Below are 20774 nucleotides of genomic sequence, written 5' to 3'. Positions count from 1 at the left end.
GGGCATTATCCTCCCAGTGGTCTCAAGCAACTGGTCTTCTATCCCAGCACTTGTCAGTGACCTAGCAGCTCAGAGGTTCACTTCTGTGGTGGATGTCTCCAACTAATCTCTCCAGAGGTCTCCTATTTCAAGTACCACCTCATCAAAAGATTCTGTTAGAATGGGTCGCTCTCTTAGATGGCCTTCACGCACAGGGCTCTTGGACTCTTACAGAGACAAGTCTTCACATCAATCTCCTGGAGCTATGGGCAATTTGCAATGCCCAGTCCACGTTTCAGGATTGTCTCCTCAATCACGTAGTGCTGGTTTGAACAGTCAACCAAGTAGCCATGTACTACAGTCGACTCTGCTTAAGTGCAAGGCCTCATGATCAGACTGCCATGTGTGCTTAAACAGAGTGTGCGCTTAATCAGAGTACCACTTTTTAGTCATGAAAAATCACAGTATGCTGTAGTCAAATGCAATAAAACTTTTATTCAGCAAAAAACACACCGAATACAATTTAACACGGTTCAGTTATAGAAACAGCACTGTTCTGTCTAATGCAATACACTGTAAACCTTTTTTTAAACCAACATTCTACTGAAATAATCAGTCATTGTTTTCTGCACGCAGATTGCATGATTCAGGCTGTGTATCTGACTACTGATGCCATAAAACTGTCCATAGTCATGACCCAGTGTTCCCGCTAAGCTGCGCTGGCGCACAAAATATTACATCGCAGCGCACAAGTTTCTCGTCACAGCGCACGGCGTACGGCAGATGGCAGGGCGGCGAGAGGAGAATCGGGCGAGTTGGCTCATAACTTGCTGGCGCCCGATATTTTTAGCTCACAGCGAAAAAAGTTTGCTCACAACACCCGCCCGCTTAGAGGGAGCACTGGTCATGACATCCATTTATCTCCAGATAACAACGCAGCATATGTAGGGACTTCAGTGCATCCAAGAAGGAAACAATCTCTGCAGGTGTTTCATTAGTCATGATGAACGCAACAGTATCGCCATCCTCATCAGTCTCTTGGTTATCTGCAGTGTCCTTTATGACTGTACAGATATCGGAATTAGTTCTGTCAGATGATATGGGCACATCGTTGTCAACGGTGACATACAGCTCAAACTCTTGGGGCGAGAGTCCAACTGGGAGTTCAATGGACGAAGTGTCAGCTTCAGTTGTCTCATCAGATGCGTGAACGAAGCTCACCTGTTGATAGCAATTTGAAATCATTGATGATGAGACTTGACTCCATGCCTCCCCTATCATGTGAAGAGAGTCATGCATCGTCATTACTATACAGGGTATTTCAGGATTAGGGCACAAACAATGTAGGTGGTGGGAACTTAAAGGTCAAGGACCTGGGGGGCCGCCGCGGTAGCGGACTGCTGGGCACGATGGACCCCTGGTCTGACCCGGCAGAGGCAATGCTTATGTTCTCGCGAGCTCAGCAGCTCGGGGGCTGGATTCCGTGTTTGCATCAATCACTGCCATCACATATCTTAAGACGAGTGACCTGTAATGACATTTGAAGTTGGCGATTATCCCTTGGTCCATCGGATGGATCAAAGGTCGTGTTTGGCGGAAGAAACACGAGTTTGATGTTGGTTAGTCTTACATCATTGCTTTGTGCTGAACAGTTATCACACAGCATTACAATGTGCCTCCTACACCTTCTCATCAGATTGTAAAGCTTCTGTAACCATTCAGTCCATAGTGTCGCTGTCATCCATGCGTTTTTGTTGTTTCATATTCAACAGGCAGGCGTTTAATGTTTTTGAAGCACCGAGGATTTTGATTCTTCCCAATCATCAGTGGCTCAAAATTTTCACTACCATCCATATTGCAACTGAGCAGCAATGCCAATCATTCCTTTGGCACCTTGAAGCCAACAGTTTTGCAGCGTTTGAAAGCCAATGTTCCATCAGGGATGGCATGCCAGTACAGGCCCGTCTCATCAGCGTTGAAAATGTTGCATAGTTCTTATCCACCAATGACTGATGGCAACACTTCCATGACCCATCTTTCTGCACCAAACTCTTCCGTGTCTTGTTTTTCGCCATGCTGCTTCTTAAATTTTATTCCATTATGAACTTTCCACCTCTCTAGCCATCCGTTTGTTGCTTGAAGTCTACTACGCCCAGTTCTTCGGATAGCTGTACTGCTTTCTCCATCAGCAGAGGCCCACTGATTGGTAGTTGACAACTTCTAGCTTCAGCAAACCATTGCAGCAATGCCTGTTCAACTTCTACAGCCTTCACAATTCTTTTCTGTTTTCTGGTAGGATTGCTGTTTGCCAGGAGCCAAGAAATCTGGCTAGGATGAATGCTGTAATGTTTTGCAATAGATCTGATTCTCCTGTTGGTCAAGTCTCTTTAAGACATTGACACATTCAGCCAAAGACAATGACTTTTGTCCAGCATGGTGGACACATTCAGCCAAAGGCAAAGATTTTTGTCCACATGATGCCATGGTGCAGTTCCGAAAGTTCGAACACCTGGCCAGGCCTAATCTGCTGATCTGAAACACGTGGCTCATCCACATGAGAACATGATTGCTTTTAACCAGAGTGAACGTAACATGAATAAATAGAGGTGGGACCTATACAATAAACATAAGTGGATTGTATGCTTATCAGAATTGCAATTATCTAGAGTTCATGTCCATTGACTTTAATGTAAAAAAACCCAAAAATAACCGGGACCATGGTGGTAGGCTGCGGATAACCAAAGCGTACGCTTAACTAATGTTCACTTAGGTGGAGTCAACTGTATGTAAACAAGCAAGGTAAAACAGGATCTTATCGCCTCTGCCAAGAGGCCATCCAGATCTGGTCCTGGGTCATTGCTCACAACATTTTCCTGAAAGTAATCTACCTAGCAGGAAAACAGAATGTATTGGTTGACAAATTGAGCAGAATTCTAGAACTGCATGAGTGGTCACTCAACAGCTCTGTCTTGAGACAGATCTTTGTGACTTGGAGGACCGAAGCAGTGGACCTATTTGCTTCCCCTTGCAATCACAAGCTCTTCTGTTCTGCTCTATGTTCCATACTCCCACTTGCCTGGAAATGGATGCTTTTCTTCTTGACTGGCGAGGTAATTTCCTCTATGCATTTCCTCCAGTTTCTCTACTTGGGAAAACACTAGTCAAGCTTCACCAGGAACTAGACACTATGATACTTGGTTACCTCTCTTCCTGCAATTGAGCAAACAGGATCCAGTCAATCTGAAAATCTTTCTAACACTGCTGACACAGAGCAAGGGCTCTCTACTACACCCCAATCTATGTTCCAAAAGTAGTCTGCCTCCCCCTTCCATCTCTTCTTCCTTCTCATTGGTCTCATCCATCTTCTCTCCCTCCGATCTCCTCCGATCTGATATCTCTGTCTCCTTCACCCTCCCTATGTGCTCTGGCATCTCGTCCTCTTCCCTCCTCTACCCTCCCCCCCTTGTAGTCTGGTCTCTTTCTTTCCTTACTTCCTTTTCAATTTATTTTCTCCACTTCCATTTGGTGTCTGCTTCCCTCTCTCTCCCCTCCCACTAACATCCAATGTCAGCCCCTTCTCGCTCTCCATCCACCCCACTTCCATCCAGTATCCTGCTGCCTTCACTCTCTTCCTCCACCACCCTTCCATACAGTATCCTGCTCCATTATCTCTCCCTCCACCCCAATTCCACCCAGTCTCCTGCCCCTCACATACCCACTGCTACTGCTGCTTTCCCAAACCAGCAACAGCAGCGGTAGGAAACTTAAATGCAGCCATCCTCTGGACCTTCAGACACCCTCCCACAGCTGCCTGCTCAGCTCCAGAAGATGGAAGTGACATCAAAGAGGGGTGGACCAGCAGTCACAGGGGAGGTTCCTGGAGGTCCCGTGGTAGCTGCATTTAAGTACTACTGCTGCTAGTTTGGGAAAGCAACAGCGGCAGAGAGGTGTAGGTGGTGCCATTGTCAGCTGTACCTCCTTAGTGCTTGCACCTGGGGCATATTGCCCCCAGCCCCACCCTTGGTACGCAACTGCTTCTTGTCCTGGGATAAAGCACAGTTACTTACCTATAATTGGTGTTATTTGAGGACTGTCAGACATTATCAAAGTGATAATGTTTCCAACGCTGCTGCTTGACTGGCACGTGCCCCCTGAGGAAGGCATTTTCTTATATGCTGAAACAGGGATCCTTGTCGGGACCACCGTTTCAAATAATGACTTTAATTTCAGCTGAAAAAATACCTTCCTTGCCTTTTTTGTCTGACTGTCTGTACTCTAAGGTGAGGTGTTCTGTCTTTTTGTTTGTTATTTGAGGACTGCAAAGAGATAGTCTCACATTCCTCCCACCTCCCCTAATGACTTCTTAGCTTTTTTTACTGAACTGATGGTCCTGCTAGCTGACATTGGATGGGAGGGCACCGGTGCATGCACGGTACAGGCAGTCTTGAGATTTTGAAAAATTTTTAAAGTGACAATACACTTTAATACTATCCATACTGAGCTCCGTGGATGATATCACCTACATGTGAGAATATCTACTGTTCTTGGATAACACCTGTTATAAGTAAGTAACTGTGTTGTGCCTGACCCTACCTGTTATATACAAGATGGTGGCAGAAGCAGGAGTGAATATGCATTGCTCCTGCCTCTTGAAGGTATGCCATAGGGTAGGTGTCACTAGACACCAGGGAAGTTTTTCTAAGTTGGAGAGCTCTCCTTACACTTCTATGCTGCCTCAGAACTGCGGTACATCTAGTAGACATATTTGCATTGCTACATATTGTCACCGGCAGCCTTAGGGCAATGGGTCCTAGGACACCGGTGGCAAGGGAAAACTCTTGTAAGCCGCTGCGGGCAGCACAAGGAAAGAAGAAAAAAAAAAAGGTTCACAGAAGGGAACACCACCACACCAGGTAAGTAATCTTCAGGAAATAACTGGGTTTATTCTTCAAATTAAAAATACTCAAGCCAGCTAACCTTCAAGATCCTCCACGGCATCCTTCCTCCTCTTATTCCTCTATCCTGGAATTCTTCAAATCCAATCTCCACTAGATCCACGCAAAAACTAAAATTATCCTACCCCTCCTTAAAAGACATCTCCCTCGTTGGTAAACTTGGGTCCTCCCTCCCCTTCAGAATCGCTCAGCTCTGGAATAGTCTCTCTTCCCCTCTCTGCAACTTGAGCTCCCTTCTACTATTCCGTAAGCATCTGAAGACCTGGCTCTTCTCCAAAATGTAACCCCGTTCCCTCCCTGGTACTCTTACACCTAACTTCTCTTCTTACTACTTATATAATTCCATTGGAGTTCCGTTCTTTCCCAAACCATGTAAACCGTGTCGAGCTCCACTTGTGGAGATGATGCGGTATGTAAACCCAAGATTTAGTTTAGTTTAGTTTAGTTTAGTGTGAGTCTAGGTAGGCAGTGGTGATGTGGTCATATTTACTTAGTGAGTAGATCAATCTGAGAGCTGTGTTTTATACAGTCTGTAGTTGTTATATCATGTATGCAGGGCATGGTAGATAGAGGATGTTGCAATAGTCCACTAGACCTAGGACTGATTGGACTATGAGCCTATATTGCTCTATGTCAAAGAATTTTCTTATTTTTCGTAGATTTCTCATGGTTAAAAATGTTTTCTGGGTAGTCTTGTTAATTTGGATCTGCATTGTGCAGCATCTGTCTATCATCGCTCCTAGGAGTTTAAGATCGGACTGTATAGGGTATTTGGTGGCATTAATTTCTAATTCTGAAATGGAAGGGGTTTTGGCCTTTTCGAGCAAAAAAATTTTTGTTTTGTCTGAGTTTAGTTTCAGTTTGGAACGTAGAGAGAGGGGAGATATGATCGAGACATTCAAACACCTCACAGGTCGCATCGAGGTGGAAGAGGATATCTTCTTTTTCAAGGGTCCCGCGGCAACAAGGGAGCATCAGTGGAAAATCAGGGGCGGGAAACTGCACGGTGACACTAGGAAGTTCTTCTTCACCGAAAGGGTGGTTGATCGCTGGAATAGTCTTCCACTTCAGGTTATTGAGGCCAGCAGCGTGCCAGATTTTAAGGCCAGATGGGACAGACATGTGGGATCTATCCGCAAAGATAGATAGGGAGGGTCATTGGAGTGGGCAGACTTGATGGGCCGTGGCCCTTATCTGCCGTCTATTTCTATGTTTCTATGTTTCCACATTACTCAGCTTTAAAAGAAAAACACAAACTTGTCAGGATGTTCAATTATCAAGAATAGTCCCCAAAACACTCAAAATATGCAGTTAAACAGTCTCTGGGTGAATGTTGATTAGATACAGTTCCAAACACATAAGGCAAATCTTCCCCAAAACTGTTGCTGGCTCTCCAACCAATTAATAGTCCAATAACTTGTAAAGCTTCAAAGCAAAAACAGTTTCTTGTGCTGATATCTTCAGCCTGAGCCAGTGCTACGGCACTGACCCTCCCAGCAGCTGACGTGCTGGCCAGGCAGTGTGCTTCGTGTGGTAATAACTTTGCCAATAATAGGCCCTCAATCTCACCACAGAAAACGCGGAGCAAACCCCCACTGCCTGGGACTGGATCAACCCTTCCTCCACCCAGGGAAACAGTAAAATTCCAAAAATCAAAACAAGTCTTTCACAGTTCTCTTTAGGGTTACCAAAAAGACAACTTGGAAGCAGCTTGGGTAAGCAAGGTTTCAGTTACTCACTTGGGCAGTTTCAAGTACTTGCCTACAGCAAACCTCCATGGGCAGGACCTCATTCTGTAGCTCAGCATATGGCTCTGGGTCCAGCTCCATGTCCTGAGGAACTTCAGGCATGCAGAGAGGCGGTTCCGCTCCAGCCTCAGTCAGCTCCATGCTTTCCAGATGGTTGCTGCCATTCAGAGCTCTCAACCCTGAGTGCCGCTGCCTGTCCTCTAGCTGCTCCTTCTCCTTCTGCCTCTGCCTTTCTAACAGCTCAGCTCTTTGGAATAACAGTCTGCAGCCACGCCCCAAACCCTCAGGTGAAAATGATTTCCTGGAAACTAACCTAGGATTGTGTGGGGGATGGGAAACCTGCACTTCTGCTCTCCCGCTCCCTCTATAGGTCAGAGAAGGAAAGTCATCCAATTCCTCTGGGGTTTAAATGGAGCTGTTTGTGGAGTGTCTGCTCTTGAACTGTGCACTGCTCTGGGGACTCCTAGCAGGCATAGGCTACATACCACAATATTAATAGCCTCTTTTACATAACTTTTTAATATGCTGTGCTCTAATGTCCAGTAACAAGTGCATAATTTGTTAAACATGGGCTTCTACCTGCAGTAACTTTCTGCATCAGGCCCACAATAGTCAAAGTAATTGATAAGTGTGAGTGTGCAGTCAGATTATGAGCCCACAAGGAATAATGAAAGTACTTGTATGTAATATGTAAACTACTTTGATTGTATTACAGAAAGATATATCAAAATCACACAAACACAGTTGCTATGGAGAAGAGGATCAAAGGGTGAAACATTGAGGCAGTAAATTGATTTTATGTCAAACATACTCTCAAATGGCATCTGACATGACATTTTTAAAGTAGGTTTTCATAAGTGTTGGATCTGATGAAACGGGAGATATCCTTGTAATTTTCAGCAAAAGTTGCTAACATGTCCCAATACATTAGTGTGCAGTAATGCTATTACTCTACATCTCATTTTATGCAGTAGGACCTAGGGCTAGATTCACTAAGCAAACCGACCGTGTACCAATCAGTTTGCGAGCCCTTTGCGATCCGATTTCCCTCCGACCCGATTCACTAACCTTTCCTCCCATCCGTGCATGGAAATGAGGGGAAATGAAATGCAAAGCAGGAAGGACGCGATTCACTAATTTTTTTCCTTACATGCCAACTGGCTGGCCGATCCAAAAATAAGCGACTTGTGAGGACCAGTCGCTTTTGCAAAAACCCTGCTCAGTCCTGATCTGCTCTAAGCCCTGTCTCTCCTGCTCTGCCCCACGGAGCAGGAAGGGTGCTCAGTCCTTCCTGCTCCAATGCCTCCCGACTCCTCACCCACCAACCAAAAAACAAATGGCAGGAGGGATGCCAACTCCCTCCTGCCACCCACCCCCGTACCTTTAACAGAGCAGGAGGGGTACTCAATCCCTCCTGCTCCAGTGCCTCCCGCGACAAGTCTGAGGCCTTAGGCCTCGCCCTGGTGCATCATGTGATGCACGGGGTAGGGCCTAAGGCCCTGATTGGCTCAGGCGCCTCGGGCTTCTCCCTTGGGAGTGGCCTGAGGCACCTCAGCTAATCAGGGACTTAGTGAGAACCTCGGGAAGTCTCTGATTGGCCAATCAGGGACTTCTTTACTAAAGTGGCGTGGGGAGGGGAACGGGAACAGGGAGGGGGCATTTGGCGGGTGGCAGGAGGGAGTTGGCATCCCTCCTGCCATTTGTTTCTTGGTTGGTGGGTGGATGGGGAAGTTGGGAGTGGGATCGATGGCAGGATGGAGTGGGAATCCTTTTGCCATAATTTTTAAAGGGCTGCTGCGGCAGCGGCGGGGCACATTTTGGGGGGGTTCAGGGAGAGAGGGGGGACGGGGCACTTGGGAGAGGGAAGGGGGTTTAATTTTTTTTAAAAATCAGGCATATTTTGCGTGTGTAAAACATGCAAAATATCTGCCCGATTAAAAAAAAATTTTTAAAAAGCCAGCAGAAGCCCTGACAGCAGTGACAGGAGGCTGCTTCTCCTGTCACTACTGTCAGGGATCTAGCAATCTGTGCAGTTGGTTGGGGGCATGCCAACGATCGCCCCAATTTGCATGCAGGCCCTTAGTGAATTTGTCGGCCTGCATGCAATCGGACACAGATCTCAGGTTAGTGAATCTAGCCCCTAGTTACTAATGTGTGTTAATAGTGTTAGCATATACTAACACTAGTCCTTAAGCCCGTTACATTAACGGGTGCTAGAACAGGCTGTCCACCACCACCCCTTGCCTTTTTCCCCTGTCCAGCAGTAGCCCTTCTCCCTTTCTTTTACCTCCCCCATGTCCAACAGCACCCCTTCCCTGCTCCCCCTGTCCAGCAGCAGCCCTTCTCCCTTCGTTTTATGTCTCCCCTGTCCAGCAGCACCCCTTCCCTGATCCCCCTGTCCAGTAGCAGCCGTTCTCCCTTCCTTTTACCTCCCCAGCACCCCTTCCTTGCTCCCCCTGTCCAGCAGCAGCCCTTCTCCCTTCATTTTACCTCCCCCCCTATCCAGCAGCACCACTTCCCTGCTCCCCCTGTCCAGCAGTAGGCCTTCTCCCTTCCTTTTACCTTCCCCACTGTCTAGCAGCACCTCTTTCCTGCTTCCCCTGTCCAGCAGCACCCCTTCTGGCCCACCAGCATGAACCTCATGTCCATATCTCTCCCTCCCCCTTCTGTTCCCTCCCTAAATCTCTCTGCCTCTCTCCATTACTCCCTTCCCCCCCGCTTCCCTCACTCTGTAATGCACCCCTTCTGGCATCTACTCCTCCCTCTCCTCCCTCCCACCTGCTTATCCGCCCGCCGTGTTTAAATTCCAAGAAAAGCGCTGCGCTGCACTGTTGCTGCCCGGGGGGAGAGAGAGGGACATGCAAGTTTAAGTAGAGATAAATGGATTCACCCTCCCCCGAGTTGCAGCTGCTGCCTGGGCTCCCAGCACACTGTATGCCTGCAGTTCGCGCCCAGCCCCGCTGGCTCGTAGCTCACTGGCCAGAATCTGGCACACCTCGCTGGCGCCCGCTCTCAGGCAGCCCTGGTAATACTCGCCCTTCTGGCTGCAGCGGATGAGCTGGGGCTGGTTGGCCGCCTGAACTGGCATGCTGGCGAAAGCCCGTTAAGGCCCGTTTCCCATCTTCCTGCCCCCGAGCGCCAATTTGGTGCACGTGACCATTGTCAGCACTTGCCCACTTCCCAACGACCACCTCGCGGGCTCCTTTTTGGCAGACAGAGAGAGGGCGGGAGGGGGGAGTTACAGCTGTGATGATCACCAGTGGCTCCGGTTGAGGCTCGGGAAGGCGACGGCAGGACTCCGCGTTCGCTCCCTCTGCCGCCTGTGATGACGTAGTAAGCGCGCATGCGCACTCATGCCGGCACAGCGCGACAGTTCAGGGATCAGGGCAGCACAGGATAAGAGTGTGCATGCACGCTTAGCGTTTTATTATATAGATAGTAGCACTCATTAATAACTGCATATTTATGCTAATCCTTTTAATTGAATGACAGTTACCAAATACCATGAACTGCACAAATGGTGTCAATTTAATTTCCTAGTAGATGTGCTTAATGTTAAACTACATACAGTATATGCATCACAGCGGCTAGAAGAAGAGGAAGAAAAATATTTAAATCCTCTTGAAATCACTTGTTGATTTGTAAAATGAGAATACTGTAGTTGCTTGTGCTTGCTAAATAGATAGAATCAACCCATTATAGTTATAGTAGAGCAGAAATGGTCCTCTCAGGGCTTCTAGAAACACAGATTATATATTTTGTTTCAGATCTGGTTAATATAAGAGAGGGGGAATTGGCTGGGGGATGGCATTGTTTAGTTTGGGAAGTATTCTGTTGGTTGCTGAGCAACCAGCTCTTGGAAACGGGAGTGGACTGTCACCCTTAGCAACTGTTGTTACTAAGCAAACAATGTGGGTCAGTGCAAACAGAGCCAAGACTGTGTTTTTAATTGAACATCTGCATCTGCTTTTCTCTGATTAAGTGTTTGAATCTTGATTTTGTTCATGACAGAGACTATGGTCAGCTGATTTTTTTAAATTTACTCTAAATTATGATTAGCTGCTCAGAAGATGGCTGGTATTTTCTTAAGACTTTATTAAAGCTTCCATTTAACTTGAATGAATTATGCTTTAATACTTGTGAAACCGCTGGCTGGGTTATATTTTTAAGAAGCATTATGTATACAATTGGGAATAAAAGTTAGTGTAGAAAATTATAGACATTATGCTGAGATTGTATTAAATTATTTTTCTCCTGTATTTTTTTTTTCTTTCAACATTGTGTTTATTGAAAATTTTTCATAATACAATTATAAGATCAGACAACAAAATCAGCATCACTTTCCCATCAATCTACCCCAACCAACCCTCTATCCCCCATACCTCCCCCTCTCATACAATAAAGATAGAAAAATGTAGAAGCAAAATACAAAATACTTGCGCCAACCCCCTCCCACAGTGCAATAGCACACAGTGTTACAGCTAGGACAGAGCAAAATATGCCCTCCAAGTCACATAGCCATCCCAGATCTTATGGTAGGGAACCAACTTCTGATGCCGCAGTGCTGTTAATTTACACATTCAATGTGACAAATTAGATATCGTCGCTCAGGCACAGCCTGAGATCGCCAGTGTTTAGCCAAGGCCAAGCGAGCAACTGTACAAACAAAGCCAGGGAGTTTTCTGAGGAGCAATAACCCGGTATGGGAGCATTAAGTAAAAAGCATTCTTTTAATATAGGACAGTGCTTCTTGGTAATATGAACTATCAGTTGACCCTGATAAACAAAAAAAGTCCAACAGGACAAAAACCCACGGGTATAAAAGCACACAAGAAACAGTGGGAACGAACAAAGAACACTCCACGTAGGATCACTGATGTAAAAAAGTCTTGTTTATTCCAATAAAAGGACATATATAACTGCTGACCCGACACAGCACTGTTTCGGCAAATCAAAACGCCTGCATCAGGGGTCACTAACATAAAGACATAATAAAGCATGATAAAAGCATTAAATCATTAAATATGGAAAAAAGATAATAACATTTAGTAAAACAGATAGGAGATACCAAAGAGCCAGAAAAATGAATAAGTAAAGAACAGAACCAATGCTGATAGGACAGAGAATCATGAATATAAATAATCAGGTAAACAAAAAAAAAAAAAAAATAAATAAATAAAAACAAACCTATGATGTTGTAATCCACAGTTGACAAGTCCTTTGTTAGTACAAGGCTAAGTAATAAAAACATCAAACAATACATTTTAACAAGAAAAACATTGCATTTAAACAAAAAAACTGCAAAGCACATAATATCAATTTGAGTACGCACCAGATGAATTAAAATTAAACGATATTCCCACATACAGAAGGAACCAGTAAATGAAAACTTAATAGGACTAACCAAAAATAATACCTAAAGGAAAATGCAAGAGAGACCAAAAAAGTATAAATGAAGAAAAAAGAAAAAAAAAATATATGGAACCCAAAATAATAATAAAAGTAGGGCAAGTAAATCATACTTTAAGCAGCAATCTGATAAAAACAGTAAAGTGAAAAACAGAAAAACTATCACCAACATCGTGAGGGGAACACCATGCTGAACTTACAAAAGAAAAATCAACAAAACAAAAAAAGAATAGACAATGTGAAAGATAACAAGGAAGCAATAAAAGAAAACAGGTAGTAAAGCAAAACATACCACGTCACGGACAAAACTTGCCCTGAGGAGGATATAATGAATGAAAAAAGGAAAACAATATCACATATAAACCAAACTTGATATGATTGGCTGGCTCTGTGAAAGAAACTGTACTGCCGACGAACCTCACATAAAAAACAAAAATGAACTATGAAAACCATACAAAAAAGGTAGCCAAATTAAAAAAAAAAAAGATACCCCAACAAAAAAAGGGGTTTAGACAATGTAAAAGATGACGGAACAATAGAAGAAACCTTGCATTGAAGCATAAAAACATCCCGATTTACGGACAAAAATTGCCTTGGGAAAGATGTGATAAACAGAGAGAGAGAAATAGTATCACATTCAAACCAAACCTAATGTGCTTGGCTGACTCAATAAAAAGACTATGCTACCTAGTACCTATGCTACCGATGAGCCACCCATAAAAAAACTAAAACAAGCAGTAAAACCCATGTATATATCCTATATATGTGGAAATACGGTATTCTGAGATTCAGCAGCACTGTTCCCTCTAAGCTGAGCAGGAGACCTCCACCTACCAGTGTGGGGGGAGGGGTGTTGGTAGTTTTCACTATCACGTTAACAATTGAAAATTAAATATTGAAGTTCCACTGGCAGCATTATATTTGGAGGACTCCTCAGCTTAGAAGGAATGGTGGTCACCGATCTATACCAGCCCTTATACTGGTGATGCCACTGGTTTGACTTGGATTTCTACATGCATCTGCGGATCAGAAAGTGACACAACCTGATCATTTAGGCAGGTGTGTCAGGATTCAAGGTAGACAGGTGTGGTAGAATTCAAGGAAAGGAAATTTGTACTTTTTAATTTTACTTTAGGATCATCTATTTGAGATACTTTACTGTTTAGAAGTGTACATGAAGAGACCATCTCACATTGTTGATTCCAGATTGAACTACTAAACCTGCTAAAATGTACATATTACATTTTCGCTCAGCAAATTGTATTTCTATACTATTGCCTCCTGAGGTCTCTGATCTCTGTATTTCCTCTGAATATCTACTTATTGTATTTCGCTGAATGTCCAGCACTCTTGATTGTAAACCGCCTAGAAGTCGCAAGATTGTGGCAGTATAGAAGAATAAAGTTATTATTATTATTATTAATTTTGTGAAGCTATATTTTTTTTAAATCAGAGAAAATTAGTATATCATTTTGGTCTGGTTTTTGTTTCTCTAGGACTGAGTATGCAAACTTCAGAAGGAGGGTCGGAGTCAGCAACTTCAGTTGCGCTGCGTACTTCTGCTTCTGCTCCAGCTCCTGTAGTGCAACCAGTTTCAGCTTCCCAACAGGTAAAATATATTCCAGTGCAATAGGAATGGTGTGCTCCACCATAAAGTTAACCATCTGTGTTCTGAACATAATGCAAAAGATGCCAGTCACAGCTTTTCAACTCTTCCTCCATAGTCTCTGCTGCTCCTTCAGTTCTTCCTTCTGCAGGCAAGCATGAAGGTGATCTGATCTGCTCTATTTATTTCTTTTTTTTTTGCAGTGTTTTTTTTTTGTTTTGTTTTTTTTGCTTGTTCTCGGAATTTTTGCACATAGTTTTAAAGAATCCGCAGGATCACAGAATGAATATGGTTCTCAGGAGGCAGTTTGAGTTTCTAGCCATAGGGATTAAAACTGCATCCATGGTCTCCTATGTAGCATGCACTTGACATTCCAGGCTACGAAATCAGAGCCTGGCAGAGGCCCCTGCCACAGCTTGTGTTAGCTGAAGTAGACTACATAGCTGATGCACTCTATGATATAATCAGAGTCATGGGAAAAGTCTCAGCATATTCATTATCCCAGGACAAGCAGGCAGCATATTCTCAACATATGGGTGATGTTATCCATGCAGCCTGGATGCGGACAGCTTCACAAGCAGACTTGCTTGAAGAACTTTTAGAAAGTTCGAGACTGCCGCACCGCGCATGTGCGAGTGCCTTCCCGCCCGAGGTAGGGTGCGCATCTCCTTCAGGGTCTCCTCAGTTCTAAGTTTTCCGTGGAGCTGAGAAGCCTCATTTCATATGTGAGAGTTAGTTCTACTCATACTTTCTCTCACCGCGATTCATGTTTTTTCTTTACAGGGTCGCTGTGTTTATTTGCGCGTTTCATTTTAATTTTTTTAAAAAAATGAAGTTTTTTTTGTTTGTTTGCTCGTGTCATGGCGTGGCATATTCCGCTGCTTCGGCCTGCGGGCTTCGATTTCGCCACGGCCTTGTTCCATTCTATGTCCCGGCCGGTCACAGGGTTCAAGAAGTGTAGCTGGTGTGAACGCGTGATCTCCATCACTGACCCATACAAGTGGTGTGTACAGTATTTAAGATCTGATCATCGTCCGGAGTTGTGCACCCGCTGTGCTACACTTCATAATCGAGCCCTTAAACGTCATCGAATTCAGACTGAAAAAATATTCAGGGGAATGGATTTGGCCTTTACCCCAATTCCGTCAAATTTGTCTACGGGGCCAAAAATCTTCAACTTCGACTACAATCAAACCTTCCTCAATGGAGAAGTCTTCGGGGAAATCAGCTAAATCTCCCCCTGAGGCGCCGTTATCCTCGGTGTCTCCATCAGATAAGATAGCTAAGCCAAACCCTACGGATATGCCACCTTTAGAACAGGTGAATCCGAGGTTATCCAGGAAACGTGTCTCGAAATCGAGGCAACACTCTTCCTTGGAATCCATAGCCACACTAATAGTACCAGATCCAGTGGTCTCGGTGCTGGCTTTGCAGAGTATTTTGGAAATTATTCTGCATCAGGAGTTTGGTAACATGCTTGCCAAATTAACTCCTGCCTCGACCCTGCTTCCTGCAGTCCAGCCTGAGCATTCAGCAGTAATACAAGGAGTCAAGTCCTTGAGAGTTCCTCCAGCAAAAATAACACACACTATAAAAGGAGTCAAGTCCTTCAGAGTACCTCAAGATAAATCTATACACTCTATGCAAGGAGTTGAATCTTTGCGAGTGCCTCGAGATACATCTGCACAAGGAGCTGAATCCTTATCAGTGTCTCAACTTCGATCTCCAACTTCCAGCAGGCATTGCCTTCTTCGAGGCACAGGGCGAGGACTCCTTAACATTCTTCAATGAAGCTGGTTTCGAGGCTGGATTCAAGATCACCACCTCGTTCTCCAAGGCACAACTCATCTCCACACCATCTCTCGAGACATTCATCGAGGCCCAGGTCTTCTTATCGAGACAGACCTCGTTTCTCGAGCCATCGAGACTCTTCGAGGCAACCAGCTTCCTTTTTGAGGAAATCTACTGCAGAGCCACAGCATTCTCGTCGGTCGAGTCCTTCTCCTGTGAGATTTTCTTCACCAGCTGGTTCTTCCAAATGGAAATTTTCCACTTCTCCAGCTCACTCCAGAAGCGGTCTTTCCTTGGCTTCTTTGCTTATGGATTCAGACCTCAGGTATCAATATTCCAGAGAGGCTTCACCTTATTTTTCGGCAATGCAAGGTACTTCAAGGGGCTCTCATTCACCTTCGCCTCAACAGGACCATCCCTCTTCTTCGGTGTCCTTTACCAAATTTCTATGCTAAATGAGTAAAGACCTTAACATCACTTTGGAATCTGATTCAAAATACTCTAAGGAGTATTTGGAGGAACTGGGTATACCTAATCCTCCTAGGGATTCATTAAAATTATCCATGAATGGCATTCTCACTCAAACTTTCAAAAGAAATCTTGATACACCATATTCTGTTCCTGCTGTCCCAGCAAAACTGTAATCTCGATATAAAATGATCCACTGTAAAGGATTTGAAAAGTCTCAAACTATCATCAATCCTTTCTCATTGAATCTTCATTGAAAAGAACCAATCTGGCCAAGGTCTATGCCACAGTCCCACCTGGCCGAGAGGGAAGGACTATGGACAAGTTTGGCCATTGGCTGTATCAAAATTCTATGATGACAAATAGAATTTTGAACTACAACTTTGTCTTTAAATCATATCTCAAATATTGTGTTAATACTTTGCCCAATTTCTTCAAGTACATCCCAGAACATCGCCTATCAGAGTTCCAGCATATGCATTCCACTCTAGGTCAACTTCGCATGCATATGGTCCAGGCTGCATATGACGCTTTGACATGTCCTCCAGGGTCACTGCTTTCTCGGTGGCAATGCGCCGTCTAGCCTGGCTCTGCACCGTGGATATGGACCCAAATCTACAAGATCGCATGGCCCCTGTCAAGCCTATAACGGCATCCGCAGAAAGAGAAATATTAAGAAGCTCAGATTTAGTAGTATTAATTTTAAACCCCACCACCCGGCCATACTGCTCCAACACCGAAAGTACTGTCTGCAGAGACTCCAGCGGCTGAGAAAGGGTGAATAGTATATCATCCGCATAAAGTGATATCTTATGTTCCTGCTCTCTCGGGGCAATCCCATGAATATCAACATGCGCCCGAACGGCCACAGCCAACGGCTCCATCACCAAAGCAAAAATAAGTGGGGACAGTGGACATCCCTGGCGAGTCCCACGCTGGATCAAAAAGGGGGTTGTGTATCTGGATTAGCATACAACAGAATCAGCCAATGCAAAAAGTTACCCGAAAATCCCATGCCCCGAAGCACCACCTGCATAAAAGGCCAGAAAACCCGATCAAAAGCTTTCTCGGCGTCAATCGAAGGCAATACGGAAGGGATAGAGAAATGTCTGGCTGCCCAAATAAGATCTAACACTTTGCAGATGTTATCCCCAGGGTGCCTACCAGAAATAAAACCATATTGATCCCCATGAACCAGAGTGGGCATAAAACGTTGTAGGCGGAATGCCAAAATACGGGTAAACAACTTATAATCGACACCCAATAGGGAAATTGGTCTATAAGAACCACATCTCGGGATCCTTCCCAGGTTTTAGAATGAGCGATACTGCTGCCTGGCGAAAAGTATACGGTAGGCTCTCTTCCTCCAAAAAAAGAATTAAACAACCGAGTTAAAGGATCCACAAGGTATGCTGCCATTTTTTTTATAAAACAATGGGGAAAAACCATATGGGGTTCTGATTTAGAGGTAATATTATTGGAAAAACCATCTAGCCCAGGCGCCTTATGGGCAGACAAATGCTGAATGGCCTCCAACACCTCCTGAGTCTGAATACGGGAAGAAAGCCACTTCACATCCATCGCTGCTAGCTGGGGCAAGCAAATGCCTGTCAAAAATGCCTCCACCTCCGTGTCAGAAGCAGGAGATTCAGGGGTATATAAAGAGCGATAATACTCCAAAAAGGCCTGATGAATGCCCGCCTCATGCACTTGGAGCTGCCCAGCAGCATCCTTCACTTTAGTAATAAGATGGCGGAATAGGTCTTGCCTGCATGCATAAATGCCAATCCAATAGGGTACAACCAAAGATATCAAATATGTCTGTCCTATAAAAGCTGGGTACAATCACGATAAGAGCGTCTGCGAAGCAGGGTTGCAGGAGCCACATCAGGATAAATCTCAATGTCCACTTCTTCCCATTTGGTGGAGCCTCCCCCTTGGCGAACAGCACGCAGGACATGCTCTTTATCCACAAATCGATGAAAACAGGCCACCACATCACTAGGGCGATTAACATCTCGGGGCCCCGCGATCTTATGAGCACGATCAAGCAAGGGTTTACCCATCTCTATTGGGGCGCCAGCCGCCTCCAGCGCTTTAATGCAAATATGATCAATAACCTCCATGCAATGGGCATCAGATACCGTATCCGGTACACCCCGAAATCGGAGGTTGCACCGCCTCGAGCGGTTCTCCAAATCTTCCATTTTTAATGTAGAGGCCTCAGCGCGTTCTTCCAGCTCAGCAATCTGCCATTTCAGATGAAGTAAATCTGTATTGTAAGTCTCCATCAAAGTTTCCGCCTCACCTAGTCTCCCACCGATCTCGCCGACATCTCTTTTCAAATCAGCAATTGTGCCATGGATATCAGTGCGAACCACTGAGAGCTCCTCTTTTAGATCTTGGAACCAGCCACGCAGCTCCTGCTATAAACCCGGCAGAGTCGCATCAAGCGGCTATTCCACCAACACAGGCCCATCTTTAATTCAGGCTTCAGTGGCCTGTGCACGGTCGGCGAGGAGAAAGTTTTTATATCCAATTGCTTTTTGCGCGTCGTCATCACTGCACCGTCCGCCGTATCTCCCGCACTCAATTCCAATGAGCAACTCTCAAAAGCTCAAAAACAGGAGCTGGAAAAAAGCTGAAAATCACCGTGGGGACTGCGGAGCTAACTCCCTAGGTTGCCATCAGCCACAATGACATCACTTCCCTCCCCCTCTCAACAAATTTCTTGTCAGAGAAAAATTTCAGATGCTGTCTCTAGCATCCTTGTATCCCTTTCTAGATCACAACGATTGGTTATGCTCTCTGGATCTCAAAGAGTCTTACACTCACGTTCCCATTCATCCAGCCTCTCTGAAGTTCCTCAGATTTTGGGTGAGAAATCATCATTTTCAGTACAGAGTGCTGCCTTTTGGCCTGGCATCATCTCCCAAGGTTTTCACCAAGTGCCTAGTTTTGGGGGCAGCAGCTCTGCACAGCCATGGTCTCCAGGTTTTTCCCTACTTGGATGACTGGCTCAAAGATGCAACATCTCAGGGGGTTATTGTAGCGACCCAACAGATTATTTGGTTCCTCCAACAGTTGTGGCTTGAAATCAACTTTCCAAAATCCCAGCTACAGCTCTCTCAAAACCTACAGTTCATCGAAGCACCTCAGAGCATTCCTTCCACAACAACGTCAGAATGCTCTCATTCACCTTTACCTCAAAGTGTCATCCCTCACTTCACTCTAAGCGAGACACATGATGGTTCTACTAAGTCACATGGCTTGTACAGTTCACATGACTCCTTTTGCCAGACTTCACCTCAGAGTTCCTCAGTGGACCCTGGCATCTCACTGGGCGCAAGCTCCGATCCACTCTCAGCACATTACAGTGACTCCTTTGTTCAAACAGTCTCTCCACTGGTGGATGCTCTCTTCCAATCTCTCCAGAGGTTTACTGTTTCAAACGCCCCCCTCATTAGAAGGTCCTCACCACAGATTCCTTGACCTACACTTGGGGGGGCTCATCTCGATGGTCTCCGTACTCAAGGGCATTGGTCCAGCACAGAGCCACATAAATCTGTTGGAACTCAGAGCGATCTTCAATACTCTCAAAGCTTTTCAACATCTTCTTCATGATCAAGTAGTCCTCATTCATATAGACAATCAAGTCGCCATGTACTATGTCAACAAGCAGGGAGGCACAGGATCCCTCCCTCTTTACCAGGAAGCTCAGAAGGTTTGGAAATGGGCAATTCTTCACAATGTCTTTCTGAAAGCAGTCTACATTCAAGGGGAGAAAAGATGTCTGGTGGACAAATTGTGTCGTCTTCTACAACTTCACGAATGGACAATCACTTCATCGCCTCTCCACCACATTTTTTCTCAGTGGGGAACTCCTCAAATAGATCTCTTTGTGTCTCCCCACAACAACAAGCTGATCAGTTTTGCTTCAGGATCTACTCTCCTCAACGCCTGGAGGCAGATGCGTTTATTCTGGAATGGATAAGCAAATTCCTGTATGCGTTTCCTCCATTCCCTCTCATTCTCAAGACACTCGTCAAACTCAAATATGAACATGCCACCATAATTCTCATAGCTCCTCGGTGGCCCAGACAACCTTGGTTCTCCCTTCTACTTCAACTCAGTAGCAGGGAGCCACTACTTCTACCAGTTTTCCATCTCTGCTTACACAGAGTCAGGGTTCTCTACTTCATCCCAACCTGCAGTCTCTGCACCTGACAGCTTGGAACCTTTCAATATAACTGCCAATCTACAGTTTTCTCAATCTGTCAAGGACATTTATCCCAGGACAAGCAGGCAGGTATTCTCACTAGTGGGTGATGTCATCCGACAAAGCCCCGATACGGACATCTTGCAAGCATGTCTTGCTTAAAGAAACTCAGAAGTTTTGAGATGCCCGCACCGCGCATGCGCCAGTGCCTTCCCGCCCGATGGTCCGGGCGTGTCTCCTCAGTTCTTTTTCTTCCGCGGAGCTGAGAAGTCTATCTTCAATTTGCGCCCATTGAATCTCTTTTTTTGCCTTCTATTTTGCCGCGGGTTGAGTTCTTTTGGCTCTCCTGTGCATTTATTTCTTTCTTTGATTTCTTTTTTCAAAAAAAAAAAAAAAAAAAAAAAATTTTTCCTTCCGATACCGGGTCGGCCGCGTGGCTGGGGCCCCGCGCCTTCGACCTTGCGGCGGAGCTTTTCCGGCTTATGTCCCGGCCGATTACCGGTTTCAAAAAGTGTAGCAAGTGCTAGCGCGCGATTTCGCTCACGGACCCTCATCGACGCTGCTTACAGTGTCTGGGACCGGATCACTTTCCGAAATCG

At 45.2% G+C, this 20774-nt stretch overlaps 1 protein-coding gene across 1 annotated transcript in view; it reads left to right on the top strand.

Annotated features, from left to right (window-relative positions):
- Positions 1-20774, top strand: part of RFX2 (regulatory factor X2) — a 447486-nt gene that overhangs the window by 23002 nt on the left and 403710 nt on the right. The window contains exon 2 of the mRNA XM_033955018.1: positions 13588-13700. Within this exon, the coding sequence (XP_033810909.1) occupies positions 13596-13700 (105 nt within the window). The 5' untranslated portion in view covers positions 13588-13595. The remainder of the gene's footprint in view (positions 1-13587; positions 13701-20774) is intronic.

The sequence above is a fragment of the Geotrypetes seraphini genome, chromosome 8 (genome assembly GCF_902459505.1).
Source record: "Geotrypetes seraphini chromosome 8, aGeoSer1.1, whole genome shotgun sequence".
In the NCBI taxonomy this organism is placed as follows: Eukaryota; Metazoa; Chordata; class Amphibia; order Gymnophiona; family Dermophiidae; genus Geotrypetes; species Geotrypetes seraphini.
This window is presented reverse-complemented; position numbering and strand designations above follow the sequence as displayed.